The following is a 19346-nucleotide window of genomic DNA, read 5'->3' on the forward strand; positions in this document are numbered from 1 at the left end:
TAAAAAAGAATGGTGTAAACTGTTCACAGGCCTATTTATCTAATATAGAGTGTCCTAAGGTATATCTTATATACTTATGTATTATATATTTATATAATTAAACCATAAAATTCAATGTTCACTTTGAAAATGGTTCTTTGACTTTACTAGTCTAAACTGCATACCAAAACACATCCATTTGTGATCTGTCATCGTTATAACCACATTTCAAAAAAAACAAAGCAATTTCCAACATTACTGGTGCTATTAAGAGTACGATGGAAGAACCTTTGATCTTCTAAATCCAGATGTTGAACCAAGATTGCATTTTTGAAGCCTATATTTATTAATAAATCCTTTACTTACTCAAATCTCAGAATGAATACTTATTTGAAAAATGTCGAATTTGTAAATTCTCAAACTTGGTCTAATTGTGCAGACAGTGAGTTTCATTCAGTATTTGCAACTGTGCTCCCTCCCATATACACTGAACTAGAAGAGTTCCACTCTACCAGTATTACATTTATAAACTTTTTTTCTCCTGAGTAAAGGAAGGACAGGCTGGCTAGTTTAGCAGCTCTTAGAACATGCATTCTACGTAGTGAATTAAACACTGCTGAAGAACAGGAGTATTTGGGAAGTACTGCAAAGGTCTTTCTAGAAAAGCATCAAAGGTCTTTCCAAAAAAAAAAACAAAACCCAAAACAACAAAAAAACCCCAAAGCAACCAAAAAAACCCCCAAAATCACCAAAACAAACGTCAAAGCAACAAAAACCCAAGGTCAAACCTTGTTGCTAAGGCTGCTTTTCCTACCACGTGCATTTGTGCAAGAATGAGAGAAATGGGGTGGGACAAGAAAGAAGTGATCTTTTATAACCTATCTCTAGAAGCACCCCCACAGCCAGCATTAGTCATTCCAAGATACACTTCCTAAAATTTAATTTAAATTTAAATTAATTTTTAAGAAAAACAAGAGAGGGTCAGAGGAGGAATAGACAAGAGTCAGGAGTAAACGTGTATATGCATGGTGGTTTGCTCAACAATACATACGTACATGATGTTTAAATAGGAAAACTGGAACTATCTACAATGGGCAACAGCTGATTTTATACACACACCCATGAATAAAATCAAGAGCATTATTATTATCATCATATACATATGATACATATATATATAAAAATATATATATATATAAAAATAAAATATAAACACCTTTACAGAATCACAGAATTGTTTAGGCTGGACAGACCATTTGAGGACAGACATCATCTTGTCCAACTCTCCTGCTGAAGCTGGGTGAGCTACAGCAGGTTGCCCAGGATCACATCCGGTTGGGTTTTGAATATGCCCATGGATGGAGACTCCACAACCTGTCTGGGCAATCCACTCCAGAGTTTGACCACCCTGACTGTAATTAAGTGTTTTCCTGTGTTCAGATGGAGCTTCTGGGGTTTCAATATGTGCCTATTTCCTCTTATCCTGATAGTAGGCACTATTGAGAAGAGTCTGGTGCTCTCTTCTTCATTCCCTCTCATCAGGCATTTATACACATCCATAAGACCCCTCCCAAGCCTCCTCTTCTCCGCACTGAACAGTCCCAGTTCTCTTGGTTTCTCCATGTATGAAAGGTGCTCCAGTCCATTAATCATCTTTGCAGCCCCAATTTAAACAACAACCACTACTGCAGGGCATTAAAGACTTCATACCATTACAGAAAAGGACTTGACTGAACATTGATACTTGAAGCCAAACCAATACATAGAGATAACATTTATTAACAACGCAGGCTTCTCAAACCACACATGCGAAGTTTATCGATTAAATACAGCATTAGAGATTTCACTTTTGAAGTTCTGCACTGCTAAATGCACAGTTAACGTGAAGTTCACTGCTCGGTCATGCAAGACTTTTCATATCCTTTATTACCCATTTTAACACACGCTGACAATGGCAGTTTGCTAGCTAGACTCAGACAGCACTGTGCTGCTGACACCTGATATGCCTGCCTCTCTGATTGAGAAATTCTGAATTCAAAGGCCATCACATACACCTCCTTATCAAAACAAAAAAAAAAAAAAAGAAAAAAGAAAAAAAAAGAAGGTTAAGCAGTGTAAGTACACCGGTTATTGCTTACACAATATACACAAGTATAGCTTACTACAGAAATGCTTGCGTATAACAATCATTCATATTAATTACTTTGAAGCACTCGTGGTATGTATCACCAGTCACCTAACAAAAGTGGAAGAAAACACCAATGAAAGTATTGATCCAAACAAGGAAACATTTCAAACTATATGCATTCTTCTGAATGCGTTTATGTCTTTTATGTCTATGTATAGGTATTATACTTGTCTTTCAGCAAGCTTTCTTAAACTCAATTTGTTTAATAGCTGTACAATGTTTTAGAGAATTTTCTTTTAGTTCCACCTAATTGCAAAACACATGTTTTGTCAAATGTTTCAAGTTACATTTTAGATAAGCTGAGAGCAAATATCTCTCACTGTCCACATCTCCTTTCATTACATCTTTTAAAAATAGACAACTACATGGATAGGTTGATGCAGGAATTTTCCAAGCATAACCTTCTCACGGGATCCTCCAATTAAGTAAAATTTAGACTCTTCTGGTCATAATAGGTAGGTTGACAATGCTGTCATATCCCCAGGAGGCTTCCAGCAGAGGCGCAGGACCTGATCCAGCAAAGCACTTCAGCACAGATGCATGTCAGTATTCCCACCAGAACCAGCAAAATTATTCACGTGCATAAAGTTACATAGACATTTAAGTGCTTTCCTGGATCAGGCCTAATAGTTACAATATTGAAGTGCAAAGATGAAATAACAGTTATACGACTTAAGGGATGCAGCTCCTATGGCCAATACCAGCAGGACAGCTGACCTGCAGAATTCCACTAAAGCCACAGTTTTACTCCAGAACTTTTCAAATTCAAAATAAAAGAGAACACAATAGGGAAAAGGTAAGAGTTGCCCACATTCTCTCTAGGCACAAATTCAGTCAAGATGAGCACCTACTGTCTCTTGTACAGGCAAAACCACTTTTTCTTTGTTACAGTACTAGCATGCTGCAATAGATAGACCTTTTCAGGGGGCAATGAGGCTTCGCTCTGGTGATTTGATCCATGTGGCTGGACTCCTACGATAAAGCAGAATCTTACTGAAATCACGAGGGCTCTGCAGAAGTGTAAGGTCTGCTATCATGGACCAGACAGAAACAGTAAAACCCGATGGTCTTACATTTGCCCCTTAAAAATTAGATCAATACATTTCAAAAGTTGCTTTTTTATATTAAACTATTTTACACTAGTACAGGTATTGCCTAAAACTATTCATTTATATGCTTGAAGTACATTTCAGGAATGGCTAAGAAACCATGCCTTTTTAGAAGGCTGACAATGAAACGGATACTGCAGTCTCACTTCTACAGTTATTAAGGTATGCTTCACTTCTACTTAAGCAAATACAAAAGAAATTATATGATGGCATGCAGGGCAAAAACAGAAAATCAGATTTCGCAAAAGTAATCAGCAGGGCCAAACATGAAATGTTTGAGGTGTAATTCTTAAAATATGCTAGTCTAAGTAAAATGTGAAAACCAACCTATTTAATATTAATCAGAGTATTAAGATCAGGATGGCATGGCCCTCTATTAGAAAAATCACCACAAGAATTGCACACCCAATAGATGCAAAACTTCAAGATGTCAATTAAGAAGAAAACATTAATGCAATACTTGGAATGACAGTAACATATTGTGCTGCCATGCAGTAAATCCACGTAAAATTTTAAAGCCTGGGGGGAGAGGATGGCCTAGGTGGTCCTCTGACTTTAGTGTAGACGAACTTCACCTCCAAATGCAATGAGAAATAAACATGGTTACAGAAAGCGTATTTACTGAAACCCTGTCTTGTCATTAGGACGTGCTCTGCCATGTTGTAAGAAAGGTAATTTAACTGTTTGGTGGTTTCGATTCACTCCATACTTTGGTTGTTTGACATGACAAAGCCACCAGATAGTTAAGTATTTTTGCCTGTCAGCAATGAAGTGCAATGACAGAGCGGTGAGCGAAAAGCCTCCGCAAGAGCTGCTCGCACGACTCCTGTCGGCCTCAGTCTCTGATCGTCACAGAAAATAAGGAATGATATTAAAATGTTTTGTTTCCTAATGGCTAATGAGGAGATGTGCCCTCATGAACTGTCAAACATAATCATCTGGCTACTCCTGTCTTAAAAAGATCAAATCTCTCTTAATTCCAAACTGACAAAATTAAGACTATTTTCCTCACACATACACGTCATGTAACTTTGTTTTTACTAGTACTGACTACAGCAAGTGATATAATTTTTCACTGGAATTAAAAAGAAGAGAGTTTCCACTCTGGAATTCTGATAATAATTTTCAGGCTAAATCTTTTAAGACTAAAGATGGAAAAAAGTACCCACTCTCAACAATGAGGGGCAAAAACAATATAGCAAGCTTCCAACTATTTATCTAGATGGTATCTATACAGGGACTATGTCAACCGCCAGCCCGAAAAAACCCCAGAATTAGTGCAAACTTCTTAATTGGGCTACCTGCCTCCCTTCAGTAATGGAATAGATCTAAAGCAGTCATTATGGCCCAAATCAGATGTGCACAGTATTTAGGGTGTAAAAGCAGCTAGAAATCTTGTCAACTACATAACAGAATTTATTATAAATAGTTTCAAGTATTGTGTCTGCTTTGAGGCCAGCTTACATGTTCAGACAACTGAATATTAAAATGCTCTCTTTTTGCATTGCTCTACATAAGAGCCACACCAGAAAGCAAAAGCGTAATGGCTGTAGGTAGGGGAAGAGTGAAAATGCACACACAAAGTTCTGCTAAATGCAGTGAGAGTGCCAGGCATGATTATGGGTGGAAGAAGAAAATAAATAAAAACAAAAATCAGTTTCTTTCGGTTACAGTGGCATTCAAACATTGCTTGCCACTCCAAGTAGAAAAACATTTTTGGCCCAGAGTCCAAGATTCCCAATTCCTTCCTTTAAACACATGGGTCTTTATATAAAGTTAGAAACACATCCCAGTCAATAACTGTGACAGTTTAGCTACCTCATATGAGTGGGAGCATTTGTTTTTGTTTTGAAACAATGTGAAGCTTCCAGATGTGAAGGCAGTGGGTAGTTTTACAAGTGTTTTGCAAATAAATATATGGCAACCACAAGCCATTAGGCTATGACTAGTTCAACCTCAATTTTGTCATAAATGAGAACATTCTGTATTTTTATTACAAAACCTCAGTGTTTTGTTCTTGCTGAGACATGCTACTATAACATCCAAGTAAGTCATCCCCCCTCCCATTTTAAACTAACCTTTACACCTTAAAAGTCCGGGTTGAAACTTCAATGTCGATGAAATAAAAAAATAATATATTAAGGTAATCAGAGACAAATTCAAAAATGCATATGTAATTGCTGTCAATATATCATACCAGGATAGATATGGAAACATTACGACTTATTTAAATCCTTTTATAAAGCCTATTATTGTGTTCAAGACCAATTACTCTCCATAAGTACCTGCAATAATGTTTACTCAGTGATCGATTGTTCAGGTTTCCTGAGTCCTGGAAGCTTTCTATCCTGTTGACCTGAATTTCACCCTCCTTGCAAAGGATACAGTGAAACGTACAGTAGTCTTTTCATTAAGCATTCTTTCTCAGTAGGTCAGGATTTGTGACACAGTTTTGAATCCTCATATATCTTCTTGGTGGGTTTAAAGTATGCAATTTATTTTAAGCAACTGCTCAACAGCTGCATTTCATCCAAAATTCTTCTGTGGCAAGTGAGCAGGTTTTTGTTTTAAAAAGGTTACATTTTAGTTTACTTTTAACTCCATAAAACTGATAATCTGTTATTTGCCTAAGATTAATGAAATAATGAATGACAATGTTCTATTTACTTACTACAAAAATCTTTAAAAGAGATGGCTTGAATACAAAAGGGAATTAGGAAATACATATAAAGAGAAAACCTCAACAAGTGAATATTACGATGTCGCTTTTAAAGTCAATAGTTCTTCTTAGAAACACACTCTCAAAAACACTTTTCTCGGGTATTAGTTATTTCTGTATCACAGATAATAGCCCTTTTTTATTCAAGGTGAGATGGGACGCATATAATCATTTAATTGAAGCCCCATGTGACTTTTCTGCCACAGAAATGAGTCCTACAGGATGTCACAAATTCAGAGAAATCTCACCCCATCTGCTCAGTACACTTTTCAAATTCAGACCACTGATACTAATTTGAACAGCATCACCCTGGCATTGATTACTGTTACTAGTAAAAGTAAAAAAAAAGTTACTTGAAGTGCTGTACTTAAAAGAGTTACTCATTTATATCAACAACAAAAATTAACCTTTCGTAAGTGACCAGAATGTCCCTTCCTACGCCTACAATAAGAAAAGCAGCTTTGGTGAGTATACTGCTATGTTAAAAGCAACCCAAAACTCCTCAGACTGAAGAGCATCCCTGTGCTCGTTGTTGCTGTCTCCACATTTCAAAGCAGTAACAAAGCCTTCTAAGGAAAACACACAGGCGCACGCATGCACGGAGTTGCATCCAGAGGGAGGGAAATAATTTTTCTAACTCTTTTATGCTAAGGGAAATGGGCTTATTTTAGTCCAAATTTAGTCCAAAGCCTGGACTAATATTTTGCTTCTGGCGATTGCTTTTAGACAGAACTGGTGGGGTGTTTTCAGTTTGTTCAGAAGGCAGCAAGTGACGCTCTGTACATAAAAGGCCAAGTCCACCTGCTGTACTCACACCTGTCTGGGACATGCAAATAGGTAAATGAGAGGAAGGCAAGGCGAACACCACATCTTTCCACAAAGTACGCAAAGATGACACATCAGTTGCAAGCATTCAACACGTGCACAGAGAATGATGCTGAGTTAAAAGCTACAGACATATACAAATCTCTTAAAGTGGAAACACTGATGCAAAAACATACAGAAAAGTTTTCACCTAGCTCAAAAGAATCTGTTTTAATTTTGTAACAAGGCAGAAGCCCAGGGCAATCTAAGTGGGTCCTGATCTTGCAGATTATAGGTCAAACTCCTCTACTCTAGCCTACTGATAGGCTCTACAGCTGCATAGGAAATACAGTCCTGATGAGCAAGATGTTTATGATTATATACCATCTCCCACACATGCCATGAAGCTTGCACAGATTGGAAATCATCAGATTCTTGTCTAGAACAATAAGTAAAGAAAAGACTACAAGCACCTCCAACACCTGTGTAACAACCCTTTCAGCATTATGCCACTAGTTTTGGGCAATTCAAGCCCATTTTTCTCTCTCTCAATCCTATGCATGCACATATGGTTACGCACAACTGTAGGAGGCCAAATCATTTCCACACTACCTGCAATTATAGACTCTTTTTTAAGATTTTCCGCAGATTTGCTACAACTTCCATTCAAGCTGTAAACCTCGGTCTACACCTTCAGATGAGCTTCTGCTCATTGGTGAGAACCGAGTCCTATGGGGAAAGAAGGAACAAGTCATCTTTACCTCTTACTGCTGGTCACCACCCATTTTGTTTCTAACCACCTCATCTTTTCCCTTCCAACAACATAATTAAACTCATTCTTAAATCCTATAGAATACATCAGCTGAAGGACAGAATGCCATTTCATTTTGTATTGCTGTAATTGCACACAATCCAACTAAATGGGTAAGATTTTGTAGCCAAGGGAAAACATTTTACTGTATAAGAATTCGGTGCTTACTTTCCTTTCTTCTAACTCCTTCTGAAAACTTGTGGAACTTGCACCAATCCTTTACGATTAGCCGTAGAACGAAGCTTCCACTTAGAAAGCAGTGCGAACGGTTTAACCGCAAGACTTCTGTCCAATAAAGTTCTTGAAAAATGACCTTCTCTCCTGAGTAGCCAAGGGGGAGTAGTGCTCTTTTAAGAAGATAAAGAAATTAGCTCAAGTAGACATCAAGGCACTATGTCCCACACATCTAATCATCAAATTGTTTTACTTTCCTTAAGATAAAGTCAAAAGAAATTACGTTTTTTCCAATCTCTACCATCTACTGGCTGGCCAGTATGACAGCTCTGAACTGTATGTCTCTATCTTTAACAGCACCCCAGGGAATAAAACCCTGCAGAATGACAGTCTCAAAGTCCTAACAAGCCCCCAAAGCCTATAAGCCTTTCTTTTGCAAGGAAAAGTGCAAGTGGTGTGCTGAACTTTGAGTGTACAATAATCCAATGTATTCTGCCCTGTGGAGAGGAGACAAGCAGATGGGATTTGACAATGCTAAGGCAAGCTGTGCTGGGTGACCTTTTGCTCTCTCAGATTCTTCTTTATCCTCAGAAATCATCCTTTAAAAGCAGCAGTTTCTATACTGGATCTTACCTGTGCATGCAGCGTGCCACACATGCTGGCCCTGTTAGTATTCCAAATCTTTGCAAAAAAAGTAACTTTAGGGAATATTTTATCTACTTTTATTACTTTCCTAATTTGGTGACACAACTATGTGGTCTTGACAGAGGACCCCAGGCCCTTCATGTCTGAGAGAAAAATGAGTATTTCTTGGATTTACCGCATTAGACAAGCCCAAGTATGTTGTCCTTGTTTCGGCATCTGATCACAGAATAGCAAATTAAAAACCAAATGCATATGATTGCATTAAGGTATGGAAATAAATCAGAGAGGCTTAGTGTGAGATCTCCTCTAACAAGTGTTTACACAAACGTCATGTCTGAAAAGACGTAACCCCCTTTCCCACCTCACCCTGTCTTTAGAGAATTCTACGTATTCAGGTTTGTCTGCATTTTTATAATTCAATGCAATGAAGTACATTAGGTTTTTATTTGCTTTTTAAATAGTGAAATAAAGAAGAGATTGCTTATTTTTTAGAGCAGTCATCTCAAAATGAAAGGTAATTTCTCAATTTAATGAAACGAAGGCATTTCTTACTTAATATAACTGAGCGTATATTGAAACCAGGGTAAAATCCCAGCATGATTACTGCCTCACAACGATTCTCTGCTATCGGGACACCATTTCACCAGAATTCAGCAGTTTCCTCTGGTTCTTAGAGTTATGAAGCAGCATTCATTTCATCACGGCATCCACTTCAAGAAGGGGAGAGGCAGCAGAAGAAAAAAAATTCTGATGTGAGCACATGCAAAATGATTGGTGCATCCTTTATCCTCCTTGTATTAAGGACAACAACAAAATCACCACTAGCTGACCACACCCTAAAAAGTTTCCAGGTATCCAGGAAGTACACAAATTCCATATTTCTATGTGTCACTCCTTCAACACGAGTCATACATGCTTACACTTTCTACATACTTCACACGTCGCTCCACAGTCTTCCCCTTTTGAACAGCCAAGCTTGTTCAAGCCAACAAGCATTTGCAACAACAGGGAACTGTAGAAGTGGAGAAGCGCTAGCTGAGAGAAAAAACAGAAAGCGTGGCAGTGTCTACGCACTGACACCTACACAGACTCATTTTATATCTCATCCCAGAAACCTCATTTTCATTAGGAATACAGATTCTGCACAACAAAATAAAACCATCCTATATAGGACAGGATGGAGGTAAAACAAAGAAGATACCAGCTTTTGGAAAACCATTTAAATCCAGAGTTCACAGGCCCAGTGACAGCAACCAAAAGCAGGTGGACATTGATTGTCACAGAGTCCATCCTTTTGAGGGAGGAACGCTTGTCACCACTGAGTTTAGCTTTTTTTTTTTTTTAACTTATGCAAATAATACCACATCAAGACAGTCTTCTCAACTGCTCTGATAATGAAAGACAACTAATGGCAAGGAGAATTACTGGTAAACTTGCAAGGCAAAATAACTGTTCACTGAGCACAGTACTTACAACTGCTTCAAAGGGAAACTTGCAATCAGGCCTTCCATTTAAAAAAGGCACAAGCAAATCTCAGCCAGAGAGACCTAGAGCAATCCAGAAGGTCTTACGGACAAGTTACAGTGAAAAAAATCCTACTTGCACTTGCCATGAATAAAAGCTAACCAAAGGTTAAATATGAAGTTTTACACTGATGGTATCTCAGGAAAAAAAAAAAAAATACCAAAAAAATACAAAAGGACAGTCAAGTAAATGTGAATTTGACAGCTTTATGAAACCTCTACCAAATTAAACATTTGATTCCTCTAACAGGGTGGCCAGGTGGCGCATGCTGGGGCAGAAACAGAATTACAGTCACTCACCCAGCCTCGCAGATCCCTCATTGCCATTCCACTAACCCTAGAGCAGGCAGTCACAACGCCTCGAGAGGGCACGTATTAATAAACTTCACAAAGATGATCAACATTGACAGCTTGCTAAGCACCCTTTTTACAGTGCCCATTCTCCCCTACAACAATTCCCACCATGAATCTTCAGCCTGTTCTTAGGCACAGCTTTTGGGAAGGAGAATTCAAGGAAGCCTTGCGTTCCCTTCTCTGTCGGGCTACAACCCTACTGCAAGTTCATCCAAACACCCCTGTTACTGAACTCCAGTGGCTTGTTCTCTAGGCAGAACCATCCTTATCTGCTGCAGCTGAACTTCCTCAGCCTATCAAGTAGGAAATCCTTTTATTGCTCTGGCCTATAAGCCTCTTATCTCCTAATTCTGTGAGGCTGAGAAATAGCTGTTCTGCTCATTAATCCTACAATGACTGTCAGCAGGGGATGTATACCTTCTCACTCCACTCAAACACAAGTAACTAGGTTTCATCAAGTTCTTTACTATCTACTTAGTTGAGTCCCACTCCACAAGATTTTATAGGAATAGGAGTAGCAGTAAAGAAGCTTCTGTACTTCTGTGAAATATTCATATTTGGTGCTATAAAAGGTTTCGATAACCTAGTTCAATGTAAAAAAATTGATATTAGGAGCTGATATTGCCTAAGGCCAGAAGAGAAGGCACCCAGCTCTGGAGGACAATTCTAAAATTAGACAAACCCTATTCCATTCTCTGCACTGTAGATACCAGCAAATTGTTTAAAAAACTATCATTTATTGTTCAAGCAAGTGCAATATTGGGTAAAGTGCTGTACGGATGACTATGAAGACTTTCCGCTATAATTTACGCATACACAATTAGTTTATAATGAGACTTTTCTCAATTATTTATTACAAATCCATGTCATCCATGACCTTCTAAGATAGCTCAAAGGCTAAAAAAAAAAAAAAAAATAACCATTTGAGTTCTTGGCTTAACTAATATATTTAATCAGCACCCCCAAGAAATGCTAAAGGTTGCCATTTTTCTACCTATATACAACACTTAGCCCAGGGGAAATTAATAAGTTAACATTTTTATCAGGATTGATGTCTTCTGTTTATTTATATGAAGTGAAAACTTATTATAAACAATTGCCAAACAGCACTGCAAATATGAAAGAGATATCACAAGCTCTCATATAAAATGCATTATTTAATATTTTACATTTAGGTACCTGATGGACAGAGGCCTACCTGTGTAACTCAAAAAAACCCGCAAACCCCTCTATAAAGTTTGTGTTGAGAAAAATGTTAAAGTGGCAAACTGCGTTAAGATCACAGATATCTCATGTCAGTTGTACCTTTTATTTTAACTATAAATGTCACACTTCATCATGCATCTGTCAGGTTCTTTTAATGTACTAAATGCTATCATGTAAGCACAGAACCTGACAAGATGTAACACAACAATTAAAATAAAAAGCAAGTCAGCTTTGACACCATGTCACTTCTCTGTTTGCTGCAAATTAAAGGAAAATCAAAAGCACAAAAGCAAAAGCTAGTCAAGAAAAAAGTTTGCAAAAAATCCCAAACATCGGTTAATATTTCCCTCTAATGTTATGTCAGATTTTTATGTTCAGCATTAAAAAAAATGTCCACAGCTTTGGCGCAGCTAATTACAAATTGACACCGAGAGACATCAAGAAGAAAGTCTAAAAACTTTTAGAAAAATTTTGTTGTAATAAGTATACTTCTAGTTGTCAGTTCCATAACAGCTGACATCCATGGAACTAAGCAATTATTTTTTCACTTTCTAGCCTACCCCTTTTTCGGTTTCTATCCACTCTGCGGTGCTGCTGCGGCACGTTAAAATTGCCGATGCTTTTCAAACCAAATGCAGCAACGCTTAAGTTATGCCTGAAGCCACTCCTAGTAATAATGGAGAAATAGGAACTCTAGATAATTAATACTGATATTGGTCATATATCACAAGTTTGATTTTCATTTACTGTATTTGATGCACAACATTAAATAGAAGTGTCCGAAATTTTCAAAAATTAACTTCTGAAAAAAGGAAAGTCATGTACATCTGGAAAAGCATATTGTTAATAATTAGATTTCCTCCTCTTCAGTGTTTTTCTGTTCATTTACATCAACTCTAACTCTAAACCCACATTTAATATATCAGCAACATAAGAAAAAAAAAAAAACTTTGTCCCAAGGGAAAGTTAGTGGCATCTGTCACAAATACAGAAAGGTCACAAGCCTAATATTTGCTCTGGCCATACCGTGACACGTTCAAAACCCGTGGCCCAGGGAAGAAATAATCACAATGGAGTCCGTTTGCAGGCAGAGAGAAAAAGAGTAAAACAAAAAGAAGCTAGTGGTCTGTCCTGCGAAGGGAAGGGCCGATACAGACATTTAAGGAATATTCCTGTAAAATGATTCACTTGGAACATCGAGTTAACACAAATCCTTTTTTCCCTTTGTGGAAATCAGAGGAAAGGGGAACGTGGGGAATCCTAGAAAGTTTTACCCCCCCAAATACCCTGTAGCTTCAGAACTGTTTTCTGCTGACCTACTTCTACACCTTCCTCAGGATTTCCAAGCCAGTAACCTGCTAAACTAACAATCAAATTAAGAATAGTATCATTTTGACTGGAAAAGATTTCTATATGAGAATGTTACTGCATTTTCAAATGTGTTTTATTTGATTGACTACGACAGTAAATTACAGGTAAACCAAGAAAATAAAAACCAGGTTAATTAAAACAAACACAAAAAGACACCCAATTAAATAAACACTAATGAAGTAATCCAAAATAACCCCAGGCCCGCCCTTACAGCTGTCTTCCAATAAACCAAATCCATGAATAGAATTTGGACACCAACGAAGCTGCTAGGAATTTGATCTTTAAAGACTACTCTTTAACCAAACACTGAAATTATAACAGTGGCAACCCTTGCACATTTCTAAGAACTTAGGCTGTATTATACCTCAGTGACGTTTATGCTGAAGTAGGTAGGTTTTAAAAAACTAAAACTAAATAGTATTTCTTGAGGACTGTATTCAGCTACATGAAGACTTCAAACTGATCTCAATGAATGCATACCTTTAAACTGCCTGTTCTATTCTTACATTTTTTTCTACCACTTGAAACGTTTAATTATTGTTAGAGACATTTGTGTACATACAAAGAACAAGAGAAGAGAGGGAAGGTCTGGCTCTTGTGGGCATGGACACATTCAAACGTGAAAGTTTATGCAATTCATTGGTTATATTAATGTCCATAAGTTCTCCTGTACCATCCTATTGAAGGAATATATCCACAAGGACCTTTACATTACAGGCCTTAGTAAAAGATGATGTCATTGATTTGCATACCTAGCATTTCAAATGTGAAATGATAGAAGAATTAAAGTTTAGAAACAAAACATCCAAAAACCTTCACTTTTTATACTTTTAACTATTATTATACTGAATATTATAAACAGTACAGTCTGAGAACTGACACTTAAGCTCCATGTTGAAATGGTGACAAAACGGAATACTTTTCATACCTGCGCTTCTCAGGTTAGGGTCCAAGTCTGGCATTTCCTTGGATGCTTCTGGACTGACGCTGTAGATAGATGCTCCTGCTTCACTGACAATGCTGAAAAATAAAATGGCAAGCAATCAAAAGACCACACAACTGAAAAACTCAGCAAGTGACTTAATTGAATATTTGGATTTTTTTTTAAAGCCTCATGTTTTAAAGATGTTTTGAGTCAACTGAATACTTACAAAAGTAAGACAGTACAGACAAAGCAAAAGATCTCCATGTAAGCCAAAACAGCCCTCCCTGACCTGCAACATCCATTCTTTTTCAGTTCTGGCCCTATTATAAATATGCACTGTATATCAGCCCTTGCAGTAATCTTACAACACAGAAAATGAACACGAGAAATAAGTGTTACCAGAAGTAACACTTTGTTTCCATAAACAAAACAAAAACCTACCAGACAGTTTCATTAAAAACACCTAGATTCTGAAGTTTAGCATCAACTAAACTATTACATGAACCCAAGTCATGACTGTGCACGCACGTTGTCTAAAGCTAGCTGCCTAAAAGACTCAGAAAAAACCCAACTTGACACAGACTGAGCCACAGAGCAGCAGCTCGCTTCTCAGCGGCATTTAATACCGTCTTCTCCCCGCTCTCACTGCCATCCCCAAAGAATAACACAGACTGCATGTCTTCAGTAACTTAAACTACAGTTCATGTATCTACCACACACCTCAAACTCATTCAGTAATGATGATAAACTCACCAATTCAAATCACAACACGTAATTGAAAAACCCTCGAGTGCTCTAGTTCTACTCAAGAGAAAACAGCAATCAACTATTCACAGTGTAAGTTTATTTTCAGCTGTGAAATTTTGACACCACTGAATCAACAAACAGTATATTTCTTCAAATAACTTCAACAGAACTTGAATTTCAGACTGATAATTAAGGCACCATACAGCTACTGCACTGGAGAGGAATACTATCCGTTTCAGAACTATTTTTACTTTTACTATTCTGCTCTTAGAATAACCTTATCTTCACCGTAAGGACAGAAACCACAGTCCAGACCTTTCAATAAAAATCATAACTTTGCTTTCTACTGTTTTAAAATTAGACTATAAATTTTCCTCTTAAGACTATTTAGTAGGTCACACTTTTAAATAAAGAAACTGATAACTAGAAGCCCCTCCCTTCAGAAAAAGCTGGAGAATAGCTCAGTGATAAAACACATTCCCGTTCGGTGTTCCAAGCATGTTAACAGTAAATAGAGTAAAATGCAGATATAAAAGATATGTTTTTCTTACTGTTGTTTTTACACGTTTGTTTTTTTTTTAATATATAAATTACCATAATCTATTCAATCAAAATGGAATTTGGTGAGCGCTGTACATACAAATCAGATGTTATAGTTACTAGAAACTCAAAAGAACATTTCAATATTACAGACAAATTGGATCTTTTAATAAATACAGAGGATAAAATCCAGTCCTCTTCTGTATAGCATAACTCCAGCCCTATTCAAACAATCAGTTTACACAAGAGAAAAATTGCTCAGACCAGTTGGTCAACAGCCTGAACAAGGCAAATGAAAATGAAACTATTTACATGATCTTTTTATAAAAAAAAAAAAAAGTCATTATTATGGGCATTCCTTCACTCTAAATGGCATTCAGAAAACAGTCCCATGACAGTTAATAACTGAGGGTCACCAGCAAAACAAGTTTGGAAATATGACCATATCACAAAAACCTAACTGCTGAAAAATACAGATGTTGACAGAAGCCTCCTCAAACTGATTTTTCTGACAAAAGGGTAGTTTAAAGAACAATGCAGCAGAATGTATTTCTTAACCTGTTCACACCCTATAAAGGCAGAATCTGGCAAGCGCACCCTTTTTGGAAATTGCTTCCAAAAAACCACACACGTTAGCACATACTTCTAACAGCTTTTAACTAATTGCTCTTCAATCGTTTTGTATTCAAATGGATCCAAAAGTTAACCTCTCATGCAATTTCTAAATTCAATACATTGATGTTACAGCGTGATAAAAAAATGTTTTGTGTGCATTTTTACAGTGCTGAACTATATAAACTGTGTTACTGGACGCAGCTTATTGCTCGATCCCTCCCAGTATTTTGTGCAGTGAAAAAATAAAGTGGCACGGATGGGAATTTTAACATTTAACACTTAACCTAATGATTCTCATTAATGCTACCCTGACAGTTTTGAGATGCGAGAAGAATGCAGTAATACTATCATTCTATGGTAGTGACTTGTGCCAAATTTTAAGGTAGGTAGCACAAAAACTCCTTGCTAAAATGAGTAAATAAAATTAAACTCAGGATGGAAGGAAGAAACATTTGAAAAGAGCACATTTCCTTTCCTCAAGTACACGAACATTTATACACCGGGTGGAGAAAGAGGGGGAGAGAAGTCAAGTAAAAAATTTTTTCAAGCAGGAAAACAAGATATAAAAAGCACTTTCAGAAGCAGCATACACTGGATATTTGACATCCATTCTAAGATGGTTTTGTATACACATGCAGTTATTCTGTGAAGTATTTAGTGTAGCAGACTTGGAAAAGGAGGGGAAGAATTTCCGCTCACGCAGAACCCCATACCATTGCACCTAAAACAGTAAAACCCAGACGGTAAATAAATTTGTTACCCAGAGTAAATGCACAGGGCCACAAACTCCAAAGGAAACCATCCTCTGGTTCGTTCAACCATAGTCAACCCAACTTTTACAGACCTATTAGTGGCTGTCATGTGGTTTTATTTAGTTTGTTTTTAGCTACAGTGAGGTGGTTACTAATGTGACACTGGCACATATGATATAAAACACTTAGCTTGGTCACAACAAGATTACAAGCAGAATAGGTTTGGAGATTTTTGTTTGCAGTTGTTCTGGATTTTGCTTTTTGACTAGATAGGAGATAGTCACTTTGGTTTAGAGACACTAGAAGTTTTTCTGGCATGTTTTTTTTTTTTTCTTCATTCTAATACTCCTCTTTAAAAAGGACTTATCCTATATAGGATAATTTATGCTAATTTAATACTGTAAAATGCTCTGCATCATGCTTTCAAAGAGTGTACGTATTTTATGTCAGGGCACATGAAGACAAAACCAAATCTGCTCAAATCAGCAGGCGATAGAAATTTACTCCAAACTACTGCAGTCCAACCTCCTCCCTCCCCCTTTTTTTAAAGGATACAAATTTCAAGAGTCAAAAGAAAGCCCTCATAAGTGTTGGTAAAACCTGTATCTAAAAATCTGTATACATTCAGAACTAGAATTTGTTTCTACTTTGACTTAAGCCACGTAATGCATTAAAACAGGAAACTAGACTCCCCTAACCCTCATAAAATGAGATCCTTATTTCTGTGCATTTCTTAAGAGGAAAGATTCTTGCACTGACCACAATCTTACCAGTTAAAACAACATTATTAAAAATTTACTTTGCCATTTAAAATCATATGTACTAGGTAAATAAGCAAGTGGTCATGATATGATATGCTTATCATACACGAATGGACAAGTTTCATAAACTGCCCTCTGAATTAACAAAAAAGCAGGTAAAGAATCTGGGAACATGCCCCCATATTTCCTGCTTGCCACATCAACCATCTTACAGATAAGTATTTTTCCTCAGCGTCTATATTCAACTTTTTAAAATTAAAAGCGCCCAAACCACAAAGCCTCTACATAATATTTCAATTTACTCTTTTTAATTGTACAAACAGGGTTGTTGCATAGAAAGTAAGTTTTCGTATAGTGCACCGGCCTCAACCACATTTGTCAAGACACATTTTAAGTACTCTTAAACCAACATTAAATATATTCCACTAGCACCACCTGGTGGGCCCTTAGCTTTATGCTAGAGACCACATCGGCTGTATTCTAAATGCTTTAAGGAGCCTTTCAACATTTACTAGAACAAGTTATTTTCTTATTCAACTTAGATAACCATCATATATTCAGTATGAAAAGGTAAGTTGAAGACCTGTTCAAAACATTCAGATTTTCAGTCTCTTAATTTTTACACAAAAAAAGCCTTAAGCCTTTCTTGTAAGAGGTTAAAAAATAATCTCAGAATACTTTTTTTTTTTAATTTAAAGCTATTGCATACCTACAAAAATGCATAATACTTAAGATTATATTTAACAAGCTAGAGTTATCAACAGTTGTTTGAATATGTTACTACTTCATGTACGTGCATATAATGGCACATTTTTTAAAACTTACAAGGTTCTTCCATATTAAGTTTTCACTGAAAACCTTTTCAAAACTATTTGTAAAAGCCTAATGTACGTATAATGAAAAAGATATATCAGGCTGGAGGCTTCTAGGGTTAAAGATAGATGCAGCTTCCTGACATTTTCACGAACCTTACCAACATTTCAGACTATTTTATTACATTTAAGTCATTTCCCCACAATCAAATGCAACACTGGATTAATAACCTACAGAGAGAGAAAAAGTAACTTTATCCAACTTTACATAACTCACTGTTCCTACAATCTCCAAACCCCTGATTTATAACTTGAAGCCTTTAAAATAACATTTTAAGAAACAATACAAGCACAAAGAAGAGAACAGTGTTAATACTTGGATGAAAATTGCGGTCATTCTAAAAGCAAAGGGTATGTCAACCTCAAAGTGGGCCCAGATTTTCGTATTTGTTCATAAAATTATGATCTGCCAAAGTATAACTCCCTTCCCAATCAAAATTTAGTAATTGTGGTGAACTCCTCTAACCCAACTTTTTACATATTAACTGATAAATATATTCTTCATAAGCTTGTGGAAAAAAAAGCTAGAGACACCCACAAAGGGTAGAAGTACAGAAGGGTCAGAGGATTATTCAGTGTTACTTAATAAAATAAGTGGCTTAAGAATTACCCAGGACAGAAAAATAAAATGAAATTAAATGACAAAAATATTTGCTAGAAAAGAATGTTACATTTAGAAGCTCTATTGGAATGCTATAAGCTTTAATTATGTTGATAGATTTAGTGATTAAAAACAAATTGAGGAGGGACCAGGGAGACTTAATTAAGTACAGGCTCAAAAGAAGACTGGGCTATTCCACGAAAGAGAAATCCATACTGAAAACACAGGAGTCCCAACTAGCTCCAGAAGAGCCTAAAACCAAAAGTGGTTGAGAGCTATGCAAGTACTAGAGAAATAGTATGTCTGCATCTGGTCTTATACATCTCCCTACATACCCATTTTTGGTGACTAATGTAAACTACCTAAGGGAGGTTGAAAGCTGTTTCATATGAAACAGCAATAATCCCTTTATTGCATTTTGACTTGTGTCTCATTCTTTCCTTTCCTGTCAAGCAGGACACCGCCCATGGCAGAAGCAACTTTGACGGCCACTCCAACTCCCCATCATTACCAACAGCAAGCTGCAGGTTTCTTGCTGTCACGGGCAAGTTACCTGCCATTCCCAGGGTCTCACATTCGTCTATGTGAGCGCTCCAGTCCTTATACACAGCACAGCTCCTTCTGCTGGGGAGGAGACCGCAGGCCAGCGC

The 19346-nt window shown here is 37.0% G+C and overlaps 1 protein-coding gene across 5 annotated transcripts in view; it reads right to left on the reverse strand.

The window, feature by feature from the left end:
• SRBD1 (S1 RNA binding domain 1) overlaps positions 1-19346 on the reverse strand; it is a 132918-nt gene that overhangs the window by 54213 nt on the left and 59359 nt on the right. For all 5 annotated transcript variants that reach the window (XM_054195658.1, XM_054195656.1, XM_054195659.1 and 2 more), the window contains exon 17: positions 13812-13903. In XM_054195658.1, coding sequence (XP_054051633.1) covers positions 13812-13903 — 92 coding nt within the window. The remainder of the gene's footprint in view (positions 1-13811; positions 13904-19346) is intronic.

Source organism: Rissa tridactyla, chromosome 3 (assembly GCF_028500815.1).
Source record: "Rissa tridactyla isolate bRisTri1 chromosome 3, bRisTri1.patW.cur.20221130, whole genome shotgun sequence".
Classification (NCBI taxonomy): domain Eukaryota; kingdom Metazoa; phylum Chordata; class Aves; order Charadriiformes; family Laridae; genus Rissa; species Rissa tridactyla.